This window comes from Gymnoscopelus braueri, assembly GCF_963280865.1.
Source record: "Gymnoscopelus braueri genome assembly, chromosome: 24".
Lineage (NCBI taxonomy): Eukaryota > Metazoa > Chordata > Actinopteri > Myctophiformes > Myctophidae > Gymnoscopelus > Gymnoscopelus braueri.
The window spans coordinates 23584803-23610598 of NC_137626.1; the positions used below are offsets into that span (position 1 = coordinate 23584803).

General features: G+C 41.7%; 1 protein-coding gene across 3 annotated transcripts; it reads left to right on the forward strand.

Annotated features, from left to right (window-relative positions):
• Nucleotides 1-9831: 9831 nt before the first annotated feature.
• On the forward strand, nt 9832-24325 carry LOC308080871 (ETS translocation variant 5-like). Of its 3 annotated transcripts, none has more exons than XM_080422918.1 (13): nt 9832-9958; nt 13640-13752; nt 13902-13989; nt 14297-14344; nt 14447-14497; nt 16849-16972; nt 17145-17426; nt 17796-18097; nt 20155-20217; nt 20355-20417; nt 20559-20728; nt 21066-21173; nt 21654-24325. In XM_080422918.1, the coding sequence occupies exons 2-13, from the start codon at nt 13705-13707 to the stop codon at nt 21885-21887; spliced, it is 1581 nt and encodes a 526-aa protein (XP_080279044.1). In that variant the 5' UTR covers nt 9832-9958; nt 13640-13704; the 3' UTR covers nt 21888-24325. The 3 variants fall into 3 exon arrangements, with proteins under 3 accessions (XP_080279044.1, XP_080279046.1, XP_080279045.1); XM_080422920.1 differs by having other exon boundaries at nt 21066-21167; XM_080422919.1 differs by having other exon boundaries at nt 9833-9958; nt 13643-13752.
• The last annotated feature ends 1471 nt before the right edge of the window (nt 24326-25796 follow it).

A 25796-nucleotide genomic window follows, 5' to 3' on the forward strand; every position in this document is an offset into this window, starting at 1 on the left:
TGCAGACATACATCTGCACTTAGAGTCTCTCAATCACATGAACCAGTAGATAGACTCGAAAGCACACAATTAGGCTTGGACACTCAGGGTTCTATTGTGCTAGAATATCTATATTAATAGAATATCTATATTAATTACGTTTTTTGTATCCATTTCGTGGGACAATATCATAATTTCACTACTAGGCTGTTATTCATCTTAGAAGCAATGAAACTTTAATCATTATATGTCTAAATAGGCAACAAGTACTGATACAAAGACATAAGGAGTATTGTTGGAGTCTATAGAAGTGAATTTTCAGACTGCAGAAATCAGAAGTGAGTCTGCAGTCCATAAGTGGGGGGGGGGGGGTCATTCCACAGCCTGGGAGCTGGTAGGGAGAAGAGTCTGGATGCTTCCAACAGGCAGACCAGCATGGAGGGCGTTGCAATAGTAAAGTCTGCAAAGACTGAGGTTTTGGATAAGGAACTGAATCAAGCATCAAGATTGTTTTATTTGTCACTCACTCATACAGGTACAACTAGCGAAATGTTGGTGAGGGATGTTCTAAAAAATATATAATAACACTGGGTTTCAAGAAACAAATAACAACAAAAACAAAACAAGCTAAAGATAGTACAGTACAGTACAGTACAGTACACTACAGTGAGGACCCACCCACACACAAAGGAACTCGAGCAGCAGATAACCTTGTCAGCAGTGGGCAATGAGCGGGGGAGTGGAAGGTGTAAAATCAAATCTAGGATTTGCGATAATATACAAACATGTCTGATCCATTGATGTGCAGAAAGGCCATATACAGTACGTATGTCGAAGGAGTAGGAATTTACATCTATAGAGAAGGCATACATCTTTACATTCACTCCAAAAACTCATACTATCTGTAGATGTGTTTGGTTGTTTGTCTACACTGGGAACTGGGCAGACTCCTTGGTGAGGAGATCAGTTTCCCCCAACTCCACCCCAATGAGCATGCAGTACATGTGAAACTTCGGCCCACATCAGCACCCACAGACGGCCTTCTCTCAGCTTATCCATAGTCATTCTGAGCATGTTAGGTGCATAGCAATCTGGGAACCCATACAGAGCTAGGCTACTACCTTTGTAGATAAATGGATATAAATAGTGTGTGTGTGTGTGTGTGTGTGTGTGTGTGTGTGTGTGTGTGTGTGTGTGTGTGTGTGTGTGTGTGTGTGTGTGTGTGTGTGTGTGTGTGTGTGTGTGTGTGTGTGTGTGTGTGTGTGTGTGTGTGTGTGTATGCACAGGTAAGCACAGCAATATTGATAACAGCTGACTGCTGTTTTTATATCCATAACAGGGCAAGATGGATGCTGTTAATCAGTTAATCATTGGTCATCCAGGAACTTGCGAGGCCATAGACCTGAGAGACTTAAGGCAAGGACATGACTCATTCTGCTGTGGAGGCCAGGAAATATTTTATCTTGGACTTTGTTACAGCTGCAACCAGAGCTGGTCCTGGATTAGTTACTGATTGTTCTCACTCAAGTTTCCCTCTAGTCTTAAGTATCCCAAATCTACTGCAAGTGGTTGCTTATTGCATCCGTTGAACATTGAAGAGTGGGTTCAGAGAGAGGACTGGGTTAGATTATAAGAATAACAAGGAGACAGATGGTCAATTATGTAACCATGCATGGGAATCTCCTTTATACAGTCTGTGGTGACAAATGCTCCCTTAAAATATAGTAACTGAAATCAATCAGTTAAGCTTAATTTATATTATTATTAATATTATTTGTATACTTACATTTATATAAAAAGTGGAAATAAAAGTGGGTCACGCCCTCTGGCAAGCTGTTCCACAAGTCGGGCCCATAGTTGCTAAAAGTGGCCTCGCCATTGGTCTTCAAACTTGTATTTCCAGCATCGAAAATATATTTTCAACCACACTTTTGTGCAAAGTTTATTTGTAAACCTGTATTATATTATGTCAATGTCATTGTTGTGGGTCACAACAAAACAGGCTACGAAAATACAGCAGCAATTACGTGACTGGTCCTGTCCAAATTTTCAGTACAGGATGTGTGTTAGTAGATAATAAAAGTCCTCATTTATTTGGCCCCACACCAAAAGCAGGAAGTGTAAGAAAGATAACGGTGACAGCATCATGGTTGTTGACACCTGAGGGCAGGATAAGAAGAACTTCTGTAGCAGATCAATAACAGAACCATGTTACTCACACACACTGCTAATAGTTCGCTGGGCCGGAAATTATCGTTATTATTAGTGGTTGATGGAGCCAAATTGTACATGGCCAAGTTTTGGCCATATACTGTAACACTTTTCCTCATGGGGGCCAGAAAAATATCCCCATTAGGTGACACACACACACACACACACACACACACACACACACACACACACACACACACACACACACACACACACACACACACACACACACACACACACACACACACACACACACACACACACACACACACACACACACACACACACACACACACACACACACACACACACACACACACACAGGGCTATTTCTTCCAGGCAGCCACACACCCATTCGCAAACACACGCACACATACAGACAATTATCTGGTTACAAGCTGTGTTCATCATATAAGTTCTATGAGCTCTTCAAACTGATTATCCACAGCTTTTGAGGGACCCTAACAGTGGTCTTAGCATGTTTAGTCCATTGACTATGACATTACTGACAAATAAAATAAAGGCATTAATGGGAAATAATAATTTAAAATATATTGCCTAAACCTGAATAGATATTGACATTGCCGGTATGGTCCTTTGATGATAACCTGGAGTGGAATTGACTTTAAACCGATACATTTCAGTTTCCCTTTTTCCCCCCTTTTTTTATTTATTTTTTAACATAGAATTAATCTATTTTTGGGAGTGCTTCCCCACAAAGGCACAAACAAAACTAGAAAAAGTGCTCCTCGGAGCACAAGCCTCCGCCAGGTCAGGTAGGTTATTGTGGGCCAATCAGGATGGAATAGGAACAATCAGATGGATCTGTCTTGATCACTTGAATATAGAGATAATGTGTACTGATCGATAATGTGTACCGATTTGCATGATGTTTGGACAACATTTGTAGGAGTAATATAAAAAAAATGTTTAGCAAAAATCTGCCTCCTGATGGCGCTATAAAAGGGCAATGTTAAAAGGGTGGCATTTGCCCCTCAACGTAGTGCGAATCTGCGTGCAAAGTTTTACCACAATTGGACGGCGCATTCATGATTTGCGGCATTTTGTTCAAAAGGGGCCACTCCTGCAAACTTTAGATGTCAATCTTAGCTAATCAGGATCGAATATGAACCGTTCGGTTTAATGACTATAGAGATACTGTGTACCTGCGTGATGTTTGGACAAAATCTGTAGGAGTAATATCAAAACATTTGTTTTGCAAAAATCGGCCTCCTGATGGCGCTATAACAGGCCCATGTGAAAGATTTGGGGCAGAGGTTCTGCTCTGGCATCCAGGGAGTGTGTGTGTGCAGTTTCACGTCGATCGGGCCAACGGTGCCGGAGATTAGCTGACCATGGACGGACGGACGGACGGACGGACGGACCGACAGACAGACAGACAGGGTGCAAAACATAGTCTCGGCCATGCCTTCAGCCTGCCAAGACAATAAAGGTTTCAAAGGTATGCAGTGTGGAACTGTTCTGCTATGTTAAACACTGGTTTAACACCGAAACAGCTGACATTATCAGGCCTTGAGGTAGTACCTCAACAGAGACATTTTATAGATCTCTTCAAAGCAGTATTGTTTAACAACCTCGCTTACAACCTCATGTCCTCCTTATTTTATGCATGTCATAATAGATAAGACACCGAAATCTTTTAAAAATAGCACTGCTACAAGCTCACAGAAAGGTCTCACACTGATGTGAAATTGTTATGTTTAATGCAGTTCACTGCATTTTGATATATATTATTTTATTTTTTGGTTTATTTTTGTCATGGACATTACAAAGGTATTGTTACACTTTAAAGCACTTCATAGAACTTTGGTAGAATGTTGTGTTGTGTAGCTACCTGGTCATGATAGAAGTCAAACTATTGTCGATCATCTTGATCTGTTGCATCTGCACTTTGTGAGTGAGGAACTGGAAGTCATATGGAGAAACAGGTCTAAAAATCACACCTTAAACATAAATATGTGTGCAAGTATGAAGTTACTGCTGCCACACAGAAACACATAAAATTAAACACACCCACAATTCATTTTATTACCTTCAGCTGTGTTTACCTGTCAATATGGCCTCTATGAAAAGGCTGTATTTGTCAGGAACAGAAGGTGTGGTAGCCAGGATCCAAGTGCAGGAACTTGTGCAGGAGATGAGGATCACAAACTTAACTTTACTAATAAAGACAGTAAGACACAGATGAACAATTATACAACTTACACTAACAATAACTGAACTCATAACATAACACATAACTTATGACCCAGCACTGAACACACAGAAAAACAGGAGCTTGTCACCCAACCAGGCTCAGCTGGTCCTCACAGGTGACAGCACTCAGGGTAATCAGAATCTTTGGTTGGCAGTGGCTCAGGGGTAGAGTGGCCGGGGAGTTCGATCCCGGGTTGGGGGGCTCCCCCAGAGTTAGTATTGAAGTGTCCTTTGAGCAAGATGCTGAACCCCTAATTGCTCCCGATGAGCTGGTTGGTGCCTTGCATGGTTTCCTCCGCCATCGGTGTATGAATGTGTGTGTGAATGTAATGCACATTCTATGAAAAGGAAGTGCTTTGGATGAAAGCGCTATATAAATGCACCATTTACCATTTTTGGTCTCAAGCAGTGTGATCTAATATGAGAGTGATGACACTAGCGTTGACTCCCATTGTAAGAATAGAATGCGGAAATGCTCGTTCTATCTCAATGAGATAGTTCCAATGTTTGGAACTACAGCCCATAGCGGCCTGCTTTCCGGCGAGATCAGAGCGTGTCGTAACTCTCTCTCTCTATGGGTCTGGTCTCAAGTAGAAGGGAGAGTAGGAGATTGGCTGAGGGGAAATAGTAGCAGGGCAAGGGAGGGGCAGAGGCACACTCAGTGGTTAAATAGTCACATCAGGGACACAGCAGAGGCCGTGATCATGTTGGTGGGTAGGAAGGCCCCAGGGGGACTTTGTCACTGCACTCCTACAGGTTAAATTCCTTGGGTTCTGTTTGTGTTATAGTTTCAGTCGTTCTTTTCAATTGTCTACCTTCGATTGAAAAAGATTACCAAAAGTTGTTCTACTGCGTGCGTAGTGTCAGTGAACAGCAAATGATTAAGTCATTAATAATGATTATTACTGGGACTGGGTTTATTTACATATTTAAAGATCCACTTTATACAGGAGAAATTGATCAAACTGTTAAAGCTGATTAAGTTATACTTTAGTACAATTATGCTTTAACACCATTTAACTGAATTACTATATATTATTTTCACGTATTTGTGCTGTTTATCTTGATTTGTTTCAATCTCAAAGAAAGAGACAATTATAAACCACGTTAAGCACAGAATTAAAATCTCACAGTCATTAGTGAGTGTAGGATTCCGAGCTATACTGTACATGTCTGTACATGGCTGCCTTGCTCTTCAGATAAGACCCCCCAACCACACACACACACACACACACACACACACACACACACACACACACACGCACGCACACGCACACGCACACGCACACACACACACACATACATACATTGAGTATGCAGGCTCAATCATGAAGCATGTGGCCCAAGCGTTTGTCTATTTTTAGTGTAGTCTGACAGAGAGACTGTTCTGTGCACAAATATAATGATAGCAAGCAGAGCATTGTATTTATATTGGTTCCAGTGTATGATTAACTTGACGTGGGGAGCCCATTTAGTTGAATGAACATGAAAGCTAGTTATTAGACTAACAATATGCTGTGTGCACATGGTTTGATGGCTTTTTTATAACTTACAGCGGATTCAGCAATGAATCCTCTTGCTATTTCTTTGATATAATGTTGATCTGAACATCTATACACGCACACGCACACGCACACACACACACACACACACACACACACACACACACACACACACACACACACACACACACACACACACACACACACACACACACACACACACACATACCTACAAAGGGTAGGTGTGTTAGGATCAGCACACCCCTTAGCTAACAAGAAAATACATCTCAAAACCTGAATACTGGCCTAGAAGACCAGAAAGGCAAATACCAGTGCATAATCAGGTGGCAAACCCCGGCTTCCTCTGTGAAACATCTGGCAATTGAAGTGGATTAAGTTCAAAGTGGGATTAAAAGTGGAAAAATGGAGCACCAAATCCCTGGACCCAAACACCCCCCCCCCTGCTGATTTGAATGGTCTTTGAAGCAATCATGTGCGATATGGCTGGGCGAGTACTATCAAAGGGCTACGACAAGAACTGTTACATGACTGTAAAGATGTCTGTTTGCACTACTAGGCTTTGAACGGGGCTCAGACAGGGCAAGAGAGAGGGGGGGGGGGTCAACTACAGCCAGCAGTATTCCATAGTTCGACAATAATAATGTAGGTTCTTGATGTGTTTAGTAATGTATAATTTCAATCCCCCCCATGGAACTTCACATACTAGTGTGGGTGGGAATCAGCAAGTAAAGAAGTGTGTGCAGGCTGCAGCAATAATGTTTTTTTCCGTATTATTTCAATGAACAAACCTATTTTTCCCCACTTTTTTCCTACAATTGCTTGACTCTTTCACAGAGGACATTTAGACTGGCAGACATTAAGAACGCCTAAATGAAACAGACCCACAGTTAATATTGTTACCTTCAACTGCATTTACCATGAGTCTACAGTACACCAGTCAACTCCATCTAATGATGGTGAGTAGACTACCATGTGCATCCTTTGAGACACATGGAGTGTCCATTTCCTCCTGACAGCTAAGAGTTTCAGTGGGTGAGTGTAACATATGCGTTGTCTGGCTAAGACCCTTTCCCAGATGAACAGGCGCCCGATCAACCAGCCGGTATGTGCAATGGTGGGTAGAACTGTACATCATTATGTTTATGTTTTAAAAGGCTTAAAGGCTGAGATATTTTCATCCCATGTGTGTGTGTGTGTGTGTGTGTGTGTGTGTGTGTGTGTGTGTGTGTGTGTGTGTGTGTGTGTGTGTGTGTGTGTGTGTGTGTGTGTGTGTGTGTGTGTGTGTGTGTGTGTGTGTGTGTGTGTGTGTGTGTGTGCAGCTAATCTCACAAACCATCAAAATCCCATCAAAATCCCATGAATCTAATTTCACCTTTCTTAGACTAATATCCTTTGAACACCAAGTGTTCAAAGGATATTACTACGTAGTAGAAAGGGTAAATTCCAGCCCCTTTGAAGAACGCCTATATGAATAATGAATTATACAAAGATAAGGAGCACTCTCACGAAACAGGTCCCCAGTTCACAGATCATACATAATACATTGCATGCTGAGCATAGACAAGCCATCAAGCATCAAAAGTCTTGTAGCTAGGAATGCAGCACGCATCCTTGAATACAGGATTATGCAAGACAATTGAGACAAGAGGAGATCTTTCACAGATTAAATATTATATTTTCAACATGAATTACAGTTTTTGTTGCTGAAAATTGTGGAAATGATCTAAAAGACAAAAAAATTAAATAAATAGGCAAATTATTGTATTAAACTTAGTACTTTCACATCTCAGTCTCACGGCTTATTCATTCATTAATTACTTAATTCCAGCGACAGAAGATAACACATCCTCATCAATACAAGAATGCTCGGCCCAAAACACGCTCACCCCGGGTCAAATCCGGAGACCTCGGAACGGTCGCCACCAGGTATTCCTAAACGTAACCTCAGTAAAACTATGCCTAAACCTAACCTTATTCCTAAATGTAACCTCAGTAAAACTATGCCTAAACCTAACCTTATTCCTAATCTTAACCTCAGTAAAACTATGCCTTAACCTTAACCTCAGTAAAACAAATACAAGAACCGCTGGGGGGCGAGCGGTCTGCAAAAAAATGGGGGCGACGGGCGCCTGCTGGCCTAGCGGTCCAGGCACATAGCGACATACTAAAGCCTATACATAGTGACATACTAAAGCCTATACCACTTGTGCTATAACCATATCCCCCTTCTGTGGCCAACGCGGAAGTGCCTCTGCCTACAACTACTGCAGGTTATTTTTTTAGCCCGTATAGTTTTGGACGGCGACGGAGGCGCACCGTCTTGACCCGGGTCAAACCAAGCGAACTTCGCAAAGTTCGGCACGGCAACTCGCTCGCTTTAGCTCGCTCGGTGGTGCCTCACGTGGCTCAAGTTCGCTTGGGCCGAGTCAGCGCCGTTCGAGTTATGTACCGATAGAGACAGAATAGTAAATCATGTTTTGGTGAGAGCGTTTGCCCCAACTGCCACTCAAAGTGGCTACTGGCCAATCACAGCGCGTCCTTGCACAAGTGGTATAGGTTTTGGGATGACGCAGGCGCATACCACATATGCTGGTAGTCCAGCTTGACAGCGTGTCGTGGGTTCGACTCCCGATCCCGACGACCTTTGCTGTGTGTCACCCCCCCATCTTTCTCCCCATTTCCTGTCAGCCAACTACCCTATCAATAAAGGCAGAAAAAGGCCCAAAAAATACCCTTTAAAAAAATGGGGGCGAGTGTGTTTTGGAGCAAGCCTTCCGGTTACCATCCAAACCTGTGAATGCCCTCTTACATCATGTGTAGAGTAGACACAGAGGTAACTGGAAGACTCGCCCTAAAACATGCTCGCCCCCATTTTTTTGGCAGACGGCTCGCCCCCAGCGGTTCTTGGATTCTTGTATTTGTTTTACTGAGGATAAGGTTAGAAATAAGTTTAAGGTTAGGCATAGTTTTACTGAGGTTAAATTTAGGAATAAGGTTAGGTTTTGGCACCGTTTTTCTGAGGTTACGTTTAGGAATACCTGGTGGCAACCGTTCCGAGATCACCAGATTTGCCCCGGGGCGACTGTGTTTTGGGCGAGCGTTTTGGTATTCGACACAGAGCCTGGGACACCAATAGACTACTAGAACTCCCACAACGTCTGAAATAGACGCCTCAGGCATGTGCTGTGATGAAGGAATGCAGACTATAGACTCAACATTGAACAAAGGCCAATGATGCCAATAAAAACATTGAAAACAGGTCAACAGTCAAAACTGACAAGAAGGCATGTGTGACACATGATGTGTGCATGATCCGTGTTTGGTCTAAGGAGGTTCATGATCAATTCATAATGTCCATCACACTTTTTTTTTGGGTCATATAGGCAGTCCTGGCTATATCTACCTCCCCGGACGGTACTTATCTATCTGGCTACTATACTGCCAGACTAAACTTCGTTTAATGTATTATTACTATTCACTACACATTAATTCATAGTCTGTAATGTAGCCTACATCATACACTTTGTAACTGAAATGGGAGACTCTTGCTAAGCTGAGTAGGTAAACTGAGTAAATTCATTGTGTGTTGTTTACCTTGCCCGAACAACACCCCTAAACATTTGGCGCCGTTTCATAAATAATGGAAGCACATTTTGTTTTCAATTTTCAAACAAAAGTGAAAACAAACTGTACCTTGTCCCTTTAAGAGAGCTCTCCAGAGACATGAATGAAACGGGGCAGCCATTCATAAAAAAACATCAGGGGGGGCTTAAGGGCATTCTTGATGGGGATTGGCTATACGCTTGAATGGCAATGCGTACTAGCCAATGGGTGCGAACTACAGGGAGCTGTTTGTGCAGTAAGGGACCGCAGACAGACAGACCATCATTCCATTGAGAAAATCCACAGTCAAGTTGCGTGAAAAGGAGGAGCAGGGAATGTAGAGAGAGAAAAGGTTGCTGCCTGCGAGAATATTTGTTTTGATTTTTTTTTTACTACTACTGCCAAGAAAACTCCACATTGCCAGAGTGAGTTGTGCACTATTATTATTATATTGCTGTGATGAAGCGTGAATGTGTTTTACTGGGACTGGAGACCGTGGTTTGTTGTAATTGCTGTAAAAGCACACGCTGGTGTTATGTGTGGAGTGCTCGCGAGGAGAGAGAGAGGGACTGAACGCCATTTTATGGGAATGAAATGTTACAGAAGAGGCTGTTTGTGCGTCCATTTCCCCCCCATTTCCGATGTATGTGTTTTGTTTGCAGTAGTTCTTCTGTTGCGTGTGTTGATCTGTGTCCGCTTGGAAATTTTATGAATGGCGAGCGCGTCGCGCAATCCCCCCTCCCCCCTTGGTGCGCACACGTAGGGATCAAATTTCACTTCATTGAGAAAAACAAAGTCCTAGGAGGAGGAGGAGGAGGAGGCCCCATGGGTGAGACTAGAGGGTGATTGTACAGTTTGGTAACTTCACAAAGCGATCATCACCCCCCCCCCCCACCTCCTCTCATAGACGGCAACACTGCATTTATTTTAAAACTTTTTCTTAGCTGTGTATAGTTGACCATTGATCTGAATTCATTTCAATGTTTTTTTTTAAATCTTTTTTTCCTTCTTGCAAATCTCTTGCCTGCTCTCAGAGATTGGTTCAAATATACAGTGCGTTACAAATAAAATGTATTATAGCGTTTAATTTTTGTATTAGCCTATTATTCTTAAATGTAACATGAGACCCTAAACCTTAAAGGACTTGCTGTGTTCAATGAGTGATTACATAATTATTTCAAGTTATGCATCTGATCCGTTACATCGCCGTTCGTGTCTTTTTGCAAACGGTCGGATCCCATTCCCCTAGTTAGGTTATGCAACCATATGACACACATTAACTGCGTCTGAATGGAGTTTAAGGTGCGTTGCCAGGTTTTGGGAGGGAAATGAGCAACCAGCTCTAGGAAAACAAGCCCAAAAGAAGCGACTACAGGCCACTGAGCACTCTAACCCTATACATTGGCTATTTTTTTTAAATATTTTTTAAAATATTGGAAGACATTTTCAAAAGATGTGGAATATATTTTTGAAACATTTTAACAACACAAATCTCACAAATACATATTAATTTGGGGGTTCTTGACATGAATATATTTGAGAAACACTGGTTTAAACAACATTTATGAAGCAAGCCCAAATAAGTAACTACACTTTAGAAACAAGCCCAACAACATTTTACAAGCAACTTTACAGAAAAACAAGCCCAAAGTTGCTTATAATGAGCAGACATGGCAACACTCTTTAAGCCTCAGGGAAGTTGATCAACACACTTTCAGCCAAGCTTGTCAACAGCTTGTTGGATGTTTTTGTTGGAACACATTATGCAACGTACCACTGTAGCCTACACATGCACGAGGTAGGCGGTAGGCCTACATACTGTGGTGGGAAAAGTTCTCGCATGTTTTACTTACTTAAGTAAAAGTATCAATACTGTAGAAATACTCTGTTACAAGTAATCTGGAATTCAAAATGTACTTGAGTACAAAAGTATTGGTATCAAAATGTACTTAAAGTACCAAAAGTAGAAAGTACTCATTATGCAGAATGTCCCCATTTCACAAGTTTTTAAATGTATACAAATCTTTTGAAGATGGCAGATCTACAAGCTCGAGCTTGTAGTTTTTCTTTGTAAAAAAAAAAAAAGACATGGGTTTCCGAGGCTAGTTAAGTTGTAGTAACTAAAGTTTGCAAATAATTGTAGTGGAGTGAAAGAAAATATTTGCCTCTGAGTTGTAGTGGCTGTGGAGTAGAAGTACTGAACATTGGAAATACTCCAGTAAAAATACATCAAAATTGTACTTAAGTACAGTACTTGAGTAAATGTACTTAGTTACTTTACACCACTGCTACTACCTATTTGTCATCGCCTGACCATACGGAATGCAATTTTTTTTTCATAAAGGCTACTCAATCTTGATTTTGTGTTTTGTTATTTAAAGCAACAATCAGTAAGTTTTCAATTAGGCCTAATTGTGGGGAAATCTATCGTTGAGTCTAGAGGGAATCCCTGTTTGGCCATGGGAGAGATTGGGTTTATTATGAGCTTTGGGCAGGCCTCTTGCCAGTCAACCGATATCTGTCCTACCTGACAAATAACATTTTTCAATGGAAGAGTAGGAAGGAAGACCAACCCCTGTCAGTCCTATAGTTATATTGTACTAAATACTTTACCATACAAATGGGTTACGGTTAGTAAGTAGAAAGGGTAGTGATAATGTAGCTGGAGCTACAGACCATAAATAAATGGGCACGGTAGCCCTACTTCCAGTGGTGGAATAAGTACTCGAATGTTGTACTTACTTACCTATATGGCAATGCAAAATGTACTTGACTAAAAGTACAAAAGTACTGAAAGTAAAAGTATTCATTATGCAGTGAATAATAAAAACTGAACTGAACGCATCGCTTTTTTGCAACGCGTTGTGAGCTTTTAGATCTGCTATTCTCAAATAGTCAAAGTATTATATAGGGCTGAAGTGGTTAATGCATGTCTTGTAATAATAATCAAAATCTACAAAGTAACTAGTAACTAAAGTTTCAAATACTTGTAGTGGAGTAAAAGTACAATATTTGCCTCTGCGATGTAGTGGAGTAGGAGAAAAAGTACCTCAAAATTGTATTTATGTACAGTACTTGAGTAAATGTACTTAGTTACTTTACACCACTGGGTTGAGGTTAATCAGAATGAACTGTCAGCTCAAAATGGCAAGAGAGCACATGTCACAGCAAAACAAATATATTATAATCTCTGTATGTGAGAAAGAGACTGTTTTAGTATGGTGTGCTTTCAAAAGTCATAAACTGCATTTTGAAAGAGACTCTCATATCGCTACCTACTCACCTAGGAGAGTGGTGACTGCATTTTTATCAACTCATGTGGCCTGGTTTCTTCACTGGTCCATCCCAGCTGACATACGTGATGGTCTTAGGGAAGACTAGCTCCAATATTCAGAACCTCTCCCTCCGCTGTATATCGCTCTGAGATGAGGTTCCACAGCGTAGGGTGCCGGCAGATTGCGACCCTGGCGAAAATTGGCCAATAATGTTGTTTTTTTCACACATTGTATCCAAAAAGTAAAGGTATTCCCCCCTGCTCTCAGATGTTTTACATTTTAGCGGTCAACTAATGTAACCGATGGGTTGAAACAAGCGCTTAAATTAGTCAGCCTGTGGTTAGTCAACCTCCGTCCGCATGCGCAGTTCTGCTCCCGTTAAGGTTGCATTGGGAAAACATGGCACAGGCTGACTAAAAAAAGCGATTTAAACGCTTGTTTCAACCCGTTGCTTAGATTTTCTTGACCGCTAAAATGTAAAACATCTGAGAGCAGGGGGGACGACCTTTACTTTTTGGATACGATGTGCGGAAAAAGGTAAGAATCACCAATATTGTCCGGTGTCGCAATCTGCCGGCACCCTATGCTGTGGAACCGCATCTCGGAGCTATACAGCTGGGGGGAAAGTTCCAAATGGGGCTAACGTAAGACCTGCACTCCCGGCGCTTTGCCGACAAGGTTTTACGAGCTCCACTGGTTGTTAAACAAACACAAACCAAACGCACTGATAAAGGGGAGCGATTGTGTCTAATAATAGATGGGCAGTGAGTGTGAGATGGCTGTCGTTGATGCCAGGTAACGGGTGATTATATTTTGTCGCCTCTCCCACAGCAGCTCGGTGTCGGTGAGGGATCTCCCGTTGGACGGCCGTTGGTTCCCCGCAGAGACGCTGCAACATGGACGGCTTTTACGACCAGCAAGTCCCTTACATGGTACCACAGAGTGTGAGTGTTTATTTATCAAATTGTTAAATTAATAAATAATGTACTTAATTGTCAATTTAGCTTAATTCCCTGAATAAAATGGCATAATGAATGTTATGCATTAGGCTATGTTTGGGACCCCCCTCTCACTGCCCCCATTGTCATTCCAGAAATCTCAGGTAGAGGAGCAGTTGAACAGACCACTCAATGACAGGAAGAGGAAGTTTGTGGACACAGAGCTGGCTCTGGACACAGAAGGTAGGCTACAATCATTATGGGTGGAACACTCTTCAGATATGAGATGGCATGGCTTGATATCAAAGTCATAGTGGAACATTGGACTTTTGCTCCTTTACAAGAGTATAGTGCCCCTCTGTCCCCAGGGTCACTCAACTGTTGGTGCTTAAGTGAAAAGGGGTGCAGCAGCATTCCTTGGCACCAGCATAGTCTATAGTTAACAACCTGTAAACACAATTTTATTAACTGCACTAGTGTCAACATAAACAAAAAGTAGTGTCAGCATATTGTGAATTTATGGATAATATGATTTCTTCCTCCTTTGCAGAGCTCTTTCAAGATCTGAGCCAACTCCAGGAAATATGGATTGCAGAAGGTGAGAAGGATTAAATGAATGAGAATAATCATTTTGAACATTTGGCAGTTTCATTAGAATGTCCCCTTGTAAAAAATAAATCTCCCAAATCCCCTTCTACAGCCCAGGTTCCCGACGACGAGCAGTTTGTCCCAGATTTCCAGTCCGACAACTGTAAGTACAGACACCACTCCTGTAATATTTATGATGGGGCGGAAAGAAAAGAGTGCTGCGACAAGGAGTCACATTATGCATAATTACATGCATTGTTTATTTATACGTCCATTTCCCAAGGACTACAATGTTACTGAGCACGAAAGAATGGAAACGAAAAGATCATTCTGTGTCTCCAAAATAAGTGACCATCTTTCTTGACTTGACTGTCAGGATTAAGTCAACGCCTGTGTTTTGAGTTTTTCGGGTTGGTTTACCCATGCATAGTGCAGAATGAGCGGGTGTTGTGCTTGTGGGTCTGTCCAATTGGCTGTTAGGCCTCCACCAATATATCCAGTTGCTTCCAGAACTGAATCTGATTTGGAGCGGTAATTTAAGCCAGCCACGTCCCTAACCACCACTGATGGACCACTGGAGAAGGTCTTGTTGTTGAGTCCCAAGCAGTTGGCAGCCGGAGCGTAGCTGCTGGGCAGAGCTCCAAACCCAACCATGCTGTGTTGGCTTTGTTATACTTCTCTCTATTTGCAACTCCTCCACAGCCACTGCTTTTGCCTGGGAACTATGGACCTCTGCATTAGCAACTTAGAGGCTAGTTTAGACTCCGTCGTATGCCTGTGTCACATCTCTTACTGTTGTTGAAAATCTGTTATTTTGGGCTCTTTGGTGAAGGACTTTCACAGTTACAGCAGGAGGTTGGTTGTGCTGGTAATGCCACTACGCACAGTGACAAAAGCACAATCTAGTGTTGCAGTTGGCTGCTGTGGTTCGTGCACTTTAACACTGGGAAGCTTTTACTCCTCCTGAATAGAGCATGTGCATGCGAGAGTGTAGTATTGGCGTGGTGCCAGCCATTATTACAGGCAGTTGCTTCATTTACGAACCTCAGGAGAGCAGTATGGCTGTGTAGAGGAGCATTTAAGTGACAGGCTGACTGAGTCACTCAGTGTTTTTCTACCACTGGTGACTGAAGATGTCAACTGTTGAGAAATAAAAAATGTATTAGCTGAAACGTAATGCATCACTTTTTATACAAGCTAATTTCCTAAACCAACATTCACATGACGTTGCATTAATGATTACAAACGGAATAGTAATTTATCATGGTCCTCAGGTGGTCTCAGTAATGGGCCCTCAGCTGGCTTTGTGACTTTCTGACGCAAACGCCTCAGTGACGCAGGGAGGCTTTGTGCGTCAGTCATGGTCTTAAAATGGCAATTTTGCTTTTTTTTTTTGCTTTTGGGTGTGTAGTGTACAAGTACCTTACATTAACAGCGGCTCAGTTGCAACAAGTTCCTGCAAACTTTATCTTTCGTGTTGTGATTTGGGATGTGGTCTGGATGCAGTAGGCGTGTGACCAGAAGGTCACTAGTTGAGTAATTCAAATCTGAGTGATGGAAATGAATGACTAATGCCCTCTGTTCTGCAAGACCGGAGTACAACATGGGTATTCCCCAGTTGCCAATGTATGAATGAGTAACCCCCACCACAGCCTATGCCTGATGCCTGAGGCATTATTGTAAATAAGAATGTTGTTGTTATCTTGCCCTGTTGACTATGGGTTAAAAAAAGAAAGAAGCTAGCCGTGGCATAGTACCATCTGAATGATGGCAGTTAATATGGCACAGGAAACAGCGGGGGCTGTTAGAGCAGGCAAGGACCCAACCTCCGACTTCCTACCGTACCCCGCTGTGCCCTTACAATACTCATGTCATAGATAAGGGAGGAAGTGGGGAAATATTTGCATGTTTGGCCTTCTATTCAAGCAGCACACAAAGATGTCTCTGTGTGTGCATGTCTGTGTATCGCTGCTTAATAGCTGCCTCAATGAAATGACTCTGTGTGGAAAAATCAAGCTGTTTACACATCTGTGGTCGACCATACTGCCATTGTGTACACAGTTATTCCCAACAGGACAGACATATTGAAGGAAATTATGCTTTTGTTTCTAAATTGCCACAAAGTCCATTTTTCTGAACATGGAATTCCTTTTTTCATTTGAAATTGGCTCATGCTTTTTCTTTTTACACAATTGGCTCTTTTGCTTAATGAGCCATATGAAGAAACAAAAAGAATAAATAAAAATCTAATTGCCATTTATAATAAAAAAAAACGTTGCATCTCTCCATTTGTTAAAAGGGTTAGGGTTAAGTATTATTTACCATTGTTTGTACATTATTTGATAGGTTACTCTGCATGGGGTGGGCCAACACTCTCTTTTAAACTAATATCTCACTCCTATGCAAAGTGCTTTTAATTGTTATATGCATATTAAATTCTTAATGTCGTTTCTTTTACACCAGAATATAATTTGTCATATATTTCAATAGTAAACATAAGTGTGTGTGTTGCAGTGATGTTCCATGGACCACCGGTCAGTAAAGTGAAACGGGAATCCAGCCCATCCAAAGAGCTGTCACCCTGCAGCCAGGAGCAGAGACTCACACCGTACACTGACAAGTGCCTTTACAGCTACAGGTATGTGTACAGTACACACCACTACACAACCCAGACAAATATATCTTATTCATTTATCTCTCTCAAATTCCACCCTTTTCCATGACACACACAAGTGGTCTCTATTCTCAAAATAAGACATCTTCTTGTTTCTCTCCTCGTAACCTGGTCTCCATCCCTTCTGCTTCCCCAGTGCCTATGACGGCAAGCAAGTCGGGGTCAAACCGATGACTCCGCCTGCTGCACCTGCCCTGCTGTGCAGCTCTGCCCACCCGGCAGGGACACCCCCCTTACAGAGGCAGGTCCCTGGCCCACAGCTAGGTCACGGCTGTCCTCCTAACCATGCCCTCTCCTCACGCCAACACCACAACCAACAACATGGCCATCACCCCCCGCAGGCCTGCCAAAGTCAGCGTTTTGCGTTGCCACGGCCCCCTGTCAGTCGGCCAGACGGCTCGTATAGCTCCGAGCACCGGTGAGTTGGGGTGGACACACCCTCTTGGGTTTGGGCTGTACCAAAAGTGGACTGTATATATAAAGATGGGTGACAGTATGCACCCTAAAACCTTTGTGACTAGTACGTCATTAGGAACTTGACATGCACACTTAGTTTCAACTAAAGACCTGACAAATGTGTGTGATTTTAAAGGGCTGAGTTGTGAGCAGTGATCATGTGCATCAATGAGACCTCAGAGACTCTTGCATAACAAATGTGCCAAGTTGTCTTGAGTGAATCACATACTGTCTGAAGTAATCCACTGACTTGTTGGCGTCACGCCTGTGCATGATATGTTAGCCTGAAATAATCTATAATTATAACGCTCCCCCCCCCCCCCCCCCCCAGGTTCCATCGGCAGATGTCAGAGCCCTGCTTACCACTCCCCCCTCCAAAGAATGCAGCCAGGCCGGCCTACCCTTCTCAGTCCCACCACCACCAGCCACCCACCCAGGACGGCCGTCCCATGTACCAGCGCCACCTCTCGGAGCCTGTTGTCCCCCTGTCCCCGCATGGGTTCAAACAGGAGATGGTGGACCCACGCTACCCAGAGCAAGGGGCCCCTGGTATGGGTCCTCTGCCCCCTCGTACGGCCCCCTTCCACCCCGTCAACATCAAACAAGAGCCCAGAGACTATGGCTTTGACTCAGGTGTGTGTGTTAGACGTAGAGATTGAGCTCTTGTAGTTTAGAGATCCCCCGGAATTTCGGTGCCAAAACACTGCTTGCTTTTTTGCATTTTACAGCAAGTTCGCACTATAATTCAGTGTTTGTAAAATGAGGGTAAGAAAGGCTGAAACTTTATAGCTATAACGTAACCAAATCATACTGATATGACAATTATTATAAAAATAAGTTGCAGTTAACACAAACAAAATAATTTGAATTAATCTCGTTTTTCCTTTAGGCGGCTATTAATTATTATTTATTTATTGGAGGATAATGTATATCGGCCGGTGATCGCAACTTCCATTCATTCCAATATATTGTTGGTTCTTCCCAAAAAGAAGTTGCGTTTAGTTTCCTTTTACAGTGCAGAATTCTTATGTCTAGTATCCATGAGATTACCAAGTGACAGTTGAACTCTGTGATCTGTGTTCTTCTGTGAACCACTTTCTATAAGCCAGCCAGGGTCAATCCTATTAACATCTTTTAACTAGCTGCTAGCTAAATGACGTTAATGGTGTGTGGTGCAAAATTATTCATTTTAATCTTAAAAGGACCATACATTGCCTAGAACTCACATTATTGTGAGTTGTAGTAGGCATTATTGCCTAATGCCTACAACATTATTGGCAATCGTCTTCCAAAGCATACCATGGTTAGTTTGATTTTCAAGGAAGCCATTGGATTCCATTTGTTTCTGTACAGTATGAAACTTGCTGGGATTTGAAACCTGCTTGAGATATGTACATTACTGTAGGTAATCCAACTAGTGGTTGTTTGCTTTTTGTGAAAATATAATTTATCATAGTGCTTCAAGGCATTTTAATAGCGGACTCATTAAACCCAAAATGATGTTTAGCCAATATTGACTCAATTATTCGGATAAGTTCTGTAACGTTTTAATGACTTTGGAGAAAATGTACACACATACTGTACTAAATCCAATTTAGCTAATTAACGCCATCAACAGGAAAACGTTCTATTTTTACAATATATGGCTGAAGCTGTGAATAGACATGTATTGTTGTATGTATAACCGAATGATCTTAGTAAGCTCCGTCTTGCAAGACTGCTTAACTGCTATAAATGAGTAGATGTCTTGTAATTTCCTTCAGCTCAATCCAGACAAAACAAAAATCCTTGTCATAGGTCCTGAGAGCATCTATGAAATAATTCAGCACTATATTGGTCCCTTAGCAGTTAATGTGAAACAGGCCTCCAAAAACCTAGGAGTCTTTGACCATCACCTTCACATGCGAAGAAAGTGGTTCGGTCTTGTTTCTTAGAATTATGAAATAAATCGAATGCATATAAAGAAATAAAAACGCATACTAAATGTTCAAGATCTCACACTTTTCATCCTGTTTCGATTATTGCAATGCACTGTTTACAACCCGGTGCCTCTGTTCCAGTTAGTACAAAATGTGTCCGCCAGACTATTAACTAATTGGTAGACGTAAGTCACCTATTACACCAGTGTTTGGCTGCTCTTCAATGGTTGCCCATTGAATGCAGAATTGATTTAAAAATCCTTTTACTCAATCTACAAAGCACCACAGGGGCTGGCCCCAGTTTCCATCTCTAAAATACTGCATCCGCTTTAAAGTGTGATATCTCTCAGATCTTCTGACCATGGCCTTCTGGCTGTCTCAAAGATTAGACTCAAAAGAAAGGGTGACTGAACTGTTGCAATGGCTGGTAAAAACAATGGCTGGTAAAAACAAAAAAGTGTTTTAAGATGTTGTTGAGAACACAGTTGTTCCATAAGTTTTGGGATGTTTGTTTTTGCCTTTTTGTATAGAGGTATTTAGTATTTTTGTTTTGAAAGGCGCTTTTTAAAATGAAGTTAACTTACTTACTATTGACACCTATGATCCTTTTTATGTTGGTAAAAACCTTTTACCAGCTGGGGAATTACAATTGAGGAGGTGATGTTGTCTTGAGTGTGTCTGGTATAGGTGTGTGAACAGACATGTATTGACGGCAGTATGGTCCTTTAAAATCGCAACCCTCTAAGTGCTTGCCATTCTTGTGTCTTACAGAGGTACAAAACTGTCAGTCATCATTTGGCAAATCTTCAGCATTCTACCAGAATAACAATGATGGTGAGTTCCCAAAGTGAAATTTCATGTACTACTTATCTATCCATTGAAATAGATTTTTCATGTTTGTTAAGACTTTGATACATGTAGTGTCATTGCTATAAAAAAAACACTCGACTTGAACTGTCTTAATTTGTTAGGTTTCGTTTATGATGGTGAGCTGTACTACGATGACACATGTGTTGTACCAGAAAGACTGGAAGGTAAGTTACTGTTTTTTTGCTTTTGCCGCTCGGTTAAACTGGGCAGTTGTTGCCAAACTTAACTGTGTGAAAAAAAACATACATGTTTTTGTGGATGTTGAATGTCCTGTTCATTCATTGTAACCTCGCTACTTTGTCCAGGTAAAGTGAAGCAGGAGGGGCTGGTCTTCCGTGATGGCCCGCCTTACCAGCGCCGGGGCTCCCTGCAGCTCTGGCAGTTCCTGGTCACCCTGCTGGACAATCCAGCCAACAGCCACTTTATCGCCTGGACTGGACGCAACATGGAGTTCAAACTCATTGAGCCTGAGGAGGTAAGTTGGGCTTTGTTTTTGGACATATGAAGTGTGCAAAGATTTTCAGGGATTAACTGACACATAGTTCCATAACTCATTGATGTCTATCAGTATAGGACACCAACTCAGAACTGGAATTGTTTTTCAAATGTCTTACTGCTTTCAGGATTAAGTTTGTTCATTATCCAAAGACTACTTGTGAACAATATGAATAATTATTTAACACACAACCTTGATTTACCAATTATGTTTACATTATGTTTATGTTTACACTACAAAATATAGAACATGGTTGAATACCTGACCAATCAGAGTTGAGTATTCAACAAAGCCCCCCCCCCCCACTGTTTCACAGGTGGCCCGGCGATGGGGAATGCAGAAGAATCGTCCCGCCATGAACTACGACAAGCTGAGTCGCTCCCTGCGTTACTACTATGAGAAGGGCATCATGCAGAAGGTAAAGGCAGGTCACGTTCCAATCTTATTTTCATTTCATATCAACATCACACTTTTATAGTGCGTTAGTAGAATAGGAAAGGCATTTTCCGAGTGGGATTACATAGATCAGCGGTTCTTGAGGATCCCAAATTGATGCGTATTAAGCCGTAAAAGCCTCATTTGATAAGATTTCGTGCCAAGGAAGATCTTAATTGTTAGATTAAATTAATTACAGAATTCTACAACTGTGTCTCTATACTTTAGGTGGGGAGAAATCTATGATCTGAATAGTCATTCTTATACAGTTGGTTATACATTGGATTACCTTCTAGCCGGTGAAATTATAGTGAAATTAACAATTTTTCATCCTGGGGGTCCTGACCCACAGGTTGAGTATTTACATTATTAAAGTTTTTTTTTTAATGTCATTAATTCATTCCAGTCTTTCTTTGATTACATCTATCTGCCTGAGTTGTCCTTTAATCCTCTGGCTCTTTTTTGGCAGGTGGCCGGCGAGAGGTACGTGTACAAGTTTGTATGTGACCCTGAGGCGCTTTTCACCATGGCCTTCCCAGACAACCAGAGGCCCAGCTTGAAGGGGGATCCAGATGTGCTCATTCCTGCCAGCGCAGAGGACGGCCTCCCCATGCCTCTCTATGAGGATGGGGGCCCCTACCTGGCTGACGGAGGGGAGCAGTGTGTCACCGGTCTGGGCTTCCCTGACAGCTACCCATATTAATCTCTCCATGCCTCGGGGCTGGTTTTGAATATATAAATATATATAATTAGCCTTTTCCCTAACTTGGCCATTTGTCATGCTGGCAAGACACAGGACTCACTCGTTGAGACTGAGAAGGGTAAAGCTATTTCACGCGCTAGCAGGAACATTGAGCAGCCCCCTATATCGTGTACACCTGCGTTTACCCAACCTCTCACCAATGGCCACCTCTAAGCTGATTCGTCAATTTACCATGGACAGAATAAAACATTACTAACCTTTCAAACTGCATGCCACAGAGCGTGAACAAGTTCCCTCAGACAACCCTACTGCACTGTAGGCCGCCTCGAACCAGGTTTAACCGTTCCAACTTTCACTTGAAGTGGACAGGATTAGGATGCATGCCACGGTCACATAAAAAAGCCACGGGGCGTAGAGCCGTCCCCATGCCCAGTTTCCAGTATTTGCCAAGGGATCACATGGTCCGGTTTTACCTCGTTCGAACCGCAACAGCATGATGGCACCCGCTAAAAACCCAATGTTGGCGAACACATCGCATCAGACGACTACAGACTATTGGTTTGGATACCATATCTTCTGTTTGATAATTGTCTGTTTTATTTTATAGGAGCTGGATAAGAATGCCATCATTGTGTTGCATATTTGCAGGGCTTACTCAAAAAGCCCTTAACATAATTTGTAGAAGTCCTCGATATTGTTCTAATCTTTGTCTATGTGAAAACTGGATTTTGCGCCAAAAATTCTACATAACTTGCCACGACTTTTCACTTTTTACTGACATACTTCAAAAGTGATGTTTTGTTTTTGTAATGTTGTACCTCCTGAAAGAAGGGATATGCATCTGTACTTTCTGGACGATCCTGTGTTTCTATAAAGATGTAGGCTTCTGCACCCGTTTGACTTGCTCTTTCTGAAGCAGCCAGGTCAACCAAATTCAGGTGAGACACGGTAATGGCGCCTTCAGCGTTTTCATCAATGATGGGTCACTATTTTCTCTGCTCTCCAAAATAGTGTGATCGACTGCTCCGCTGGTTAATTTGTCTGCTCATAATGCATGTTTTCCCCCCCTCCTTTCCTAATCCAGGCAAGGCTTGAGTAGGGGTTATCACTAGTTCCTCAGTCAGATCAGCCACATACACGGTTTTAAGGGTGCCCTCACGGACTGCCAACGGCTTCCACTTCCACTTATCGACTAGCAAATCAGCTACTGTCTCATTATAGATCTCCATATAAGACACCCTGAGAAGGAACTCCTTCTTAGGATACTTTTTGATCTTCTGGAAGACATCCATGTCCAGGGGTATCGCTCCTTGAGTACCATCACTGCCCATCATGGTGAATGTCTTGCCAGACGGAAGTCTGCCCATACGCAAATATGGTTCCATTGTATCTTTCAACAGCAGATGCGACCAGTGGCTTTACTATGTCATTGTAGAGCTGAGCTGAGTTGTTTCCTTAATACGGAGCCCTGGAGTGGCCATTGAGGGGACTTTTTTTTAAATGCGTACCCTCAAATTACTAATCCATGGCTATGGACTAGTAATTTGAGGGCACGCATTAAAAAAAGATTCCCCTCAAAGGCCACTCTGTACCTTGACACTAAACGCACGATAAAAATTAAAACACTTGGTCGCATTCCCATCATCAATACATTGCTGAACGGATTTCTCGTCAGTCTTCCAATACAGCACCGGCTTAGCACCTTCTTTAGCTGTTTCATCTACCCTTTCGATGAGTGGATGGACACGGATGTAATGTTGTACCTCCTGAAAGAAGGGATATGCATCTGTACTTTCTGGAGGCTCCTGTCTTTCTATAAAGATGTATATGGAAATATGTTTTTATGTATGCTTTTTTCCTTCTTTAAAGCTAATATTTTTGGCACTATATGGACTTTTCTTTTTCTATGACCGGTTTATGACAAAGGTACTGCCACTATCTTTCTCTAATGCTATAATACTGCCAATTAAGCTAACAGTTTGACTTGACACCATGTTGCATGGATGTTCTTACAATTGACTGTACCAATCTATTGTACTTTCCTGCTTTTTTGTATAGTGTATTAGCTTCAGTGGCTGGAAAAGGTAAAATTATATATGAATATATTTTTGCAACAGGCTGCATTTGTTCAACATTGCATAAACTGCAAAGCTTAGCCCGTTACTATATTGTATGCTACCCTCTTTCCCTAAAGAATGGGATAGAGTCAGACACTCCCCTATTTTCTGACATAGGCCTACTGTTAATGGTGCATATATAAAATTTGTGTACTGCTATATTTTGCTATATGATGATCACAATGTGGTATGAATGTGGAATGGATGGGTGTCTATTTTGACAAAGATCACTGGTACTGATGTGACATCTGCCCCCAAATATGTGTGCCTTCTGTTGCTTTTGGTCGATCTTTTACTTGATATAATAAACAATCTGCTTTACTTTGTCTTGTATGAAATTTGTTTACAGTAGATAATCGTTGTACTGCAATAACTGCTGGTGCCCTGAAAGTTAAGGGAAGCCTGGAGAAGCAGGCTTGACCAGGCTGATTAGAATCTTCACAATTTTGACAACTCCCTCAACTACCATCATGCCCATAAACAAGGCATAAAGTGACATGTTTGCATCTTTTTCTCCAATTCTGTCAGCTAAGGAGGCAACCCATTTGGAGCCCTGACATGTATAGTTGGCTGCTAAAATGGAAACATCCGAAGGGGAATGCAAAGGCAGTCGGTAGCATTAAAACCGGTTTTGACATCTCAATGTAGATTCCTGCCAACAGTCATTCAGTCAAGTTCGCCTGGTTTTCCCCAATTTCAATCTAAAGAAACAGACGTGGGACAATGGCAGTCCTTTCATTGATACACTTACTAAACACTGGTCTAAACAAGGCCATTGAAGGACACCGATCGCTCAGTGGCTTGGATAAAACTACGTAACTAAAGACGAATTTGTCTCTGTGGCATAGATATGTCAGCAGTGGTGGCAAATGTTTTACTTAAGTAAAAGTATCAATACTGCAATGTAGAAATACTGTAACAAGTAAAAGTCTGGAATTCAAATGTACTTGAGTATAAGTACAAAAGTATTGGCATCAAAATGTACTTAAAGTACCAAAAGTAAAAGTACTCATTATGCAGAATGTCCAGTTTCAATTACCATTAAGTAATAATGTATACCATTTTTGAAAATGGCATATCTACAAGCTCACACACTGTTGTGAGCTTGTAGATCGGCTATTTTCAAATAGCCAAAGTTTAAATAGGGCTGAAGTGGTTAATGTATGTTTTGTAATAATCAAAACCTACAAAGTAACTAGTAACTTAATTAAATTAAATTACTGTAGTGGAGTAAAAAGTACAATATTTGTCTCTGAGATGTAGTGGAGTAGAAGTAAAAGCAAAGAAATTTGGAAATACTCCAGTAAAGTAAAAATACATAAATGTACTTAAGTACAGTACTTGAGTACATGTACTTACCTACTTTACACCACTGTCGATATAAATTATTATGTACAGTGTACGTTATTTCATTTTTTACAAAATATGCTTTTTTGCCCTGTGAAGCAGGCTGTGGACGTCACGTGACCATAGTGACACAGAGTGACGTCACGTCAAAACAGTCCTCAGCAGGGTTGCCATGTCAGTTTATTATAAGCGACTTTGGGCTTGTTTTTCTGTAAAGTTGCTTGTAAATATTGGTTAGTTGCGGGCTGCGGTTTTTTTGGGCTTGTTTCTAAAGTCTACTTGCTTATTTAGGCTTGCTTCCAAAATGTTTGATTATTATTTAAACCAGTGGTTCTCAAATATTTTCATGAAAGTGTTTTGTGCCACTGGGAGCATTTGTGTTCTTTAATGAATGTTTTTTTTTAAATATCAAATCTACAAGCTCACAACGCGTCCCGATGCGACG

Coding starts and splice junctions, on each gene's coding strand:
- LOC308080871 (XM_080422918.1), top strand. CDS start 13,705: ATGGACGGCTTTTACGACCAGCAAGTCCCTTACATGGTACCACAGAGT. Junction 14,345..14,446: donor GGAAATATGGATTGCAGAAG/GTGAGAAGGATT, acceptor CCCCTTCTACAG/CCCAGGTTCCCGACGACGAG. Junction 20,729..21,065: donor AACTCATTGAGCCTGAGGAG/GTAAGTTGGGCT, acceptor ACTGTTTCACAG/GTGGCCCGGCGATGGGGAAT.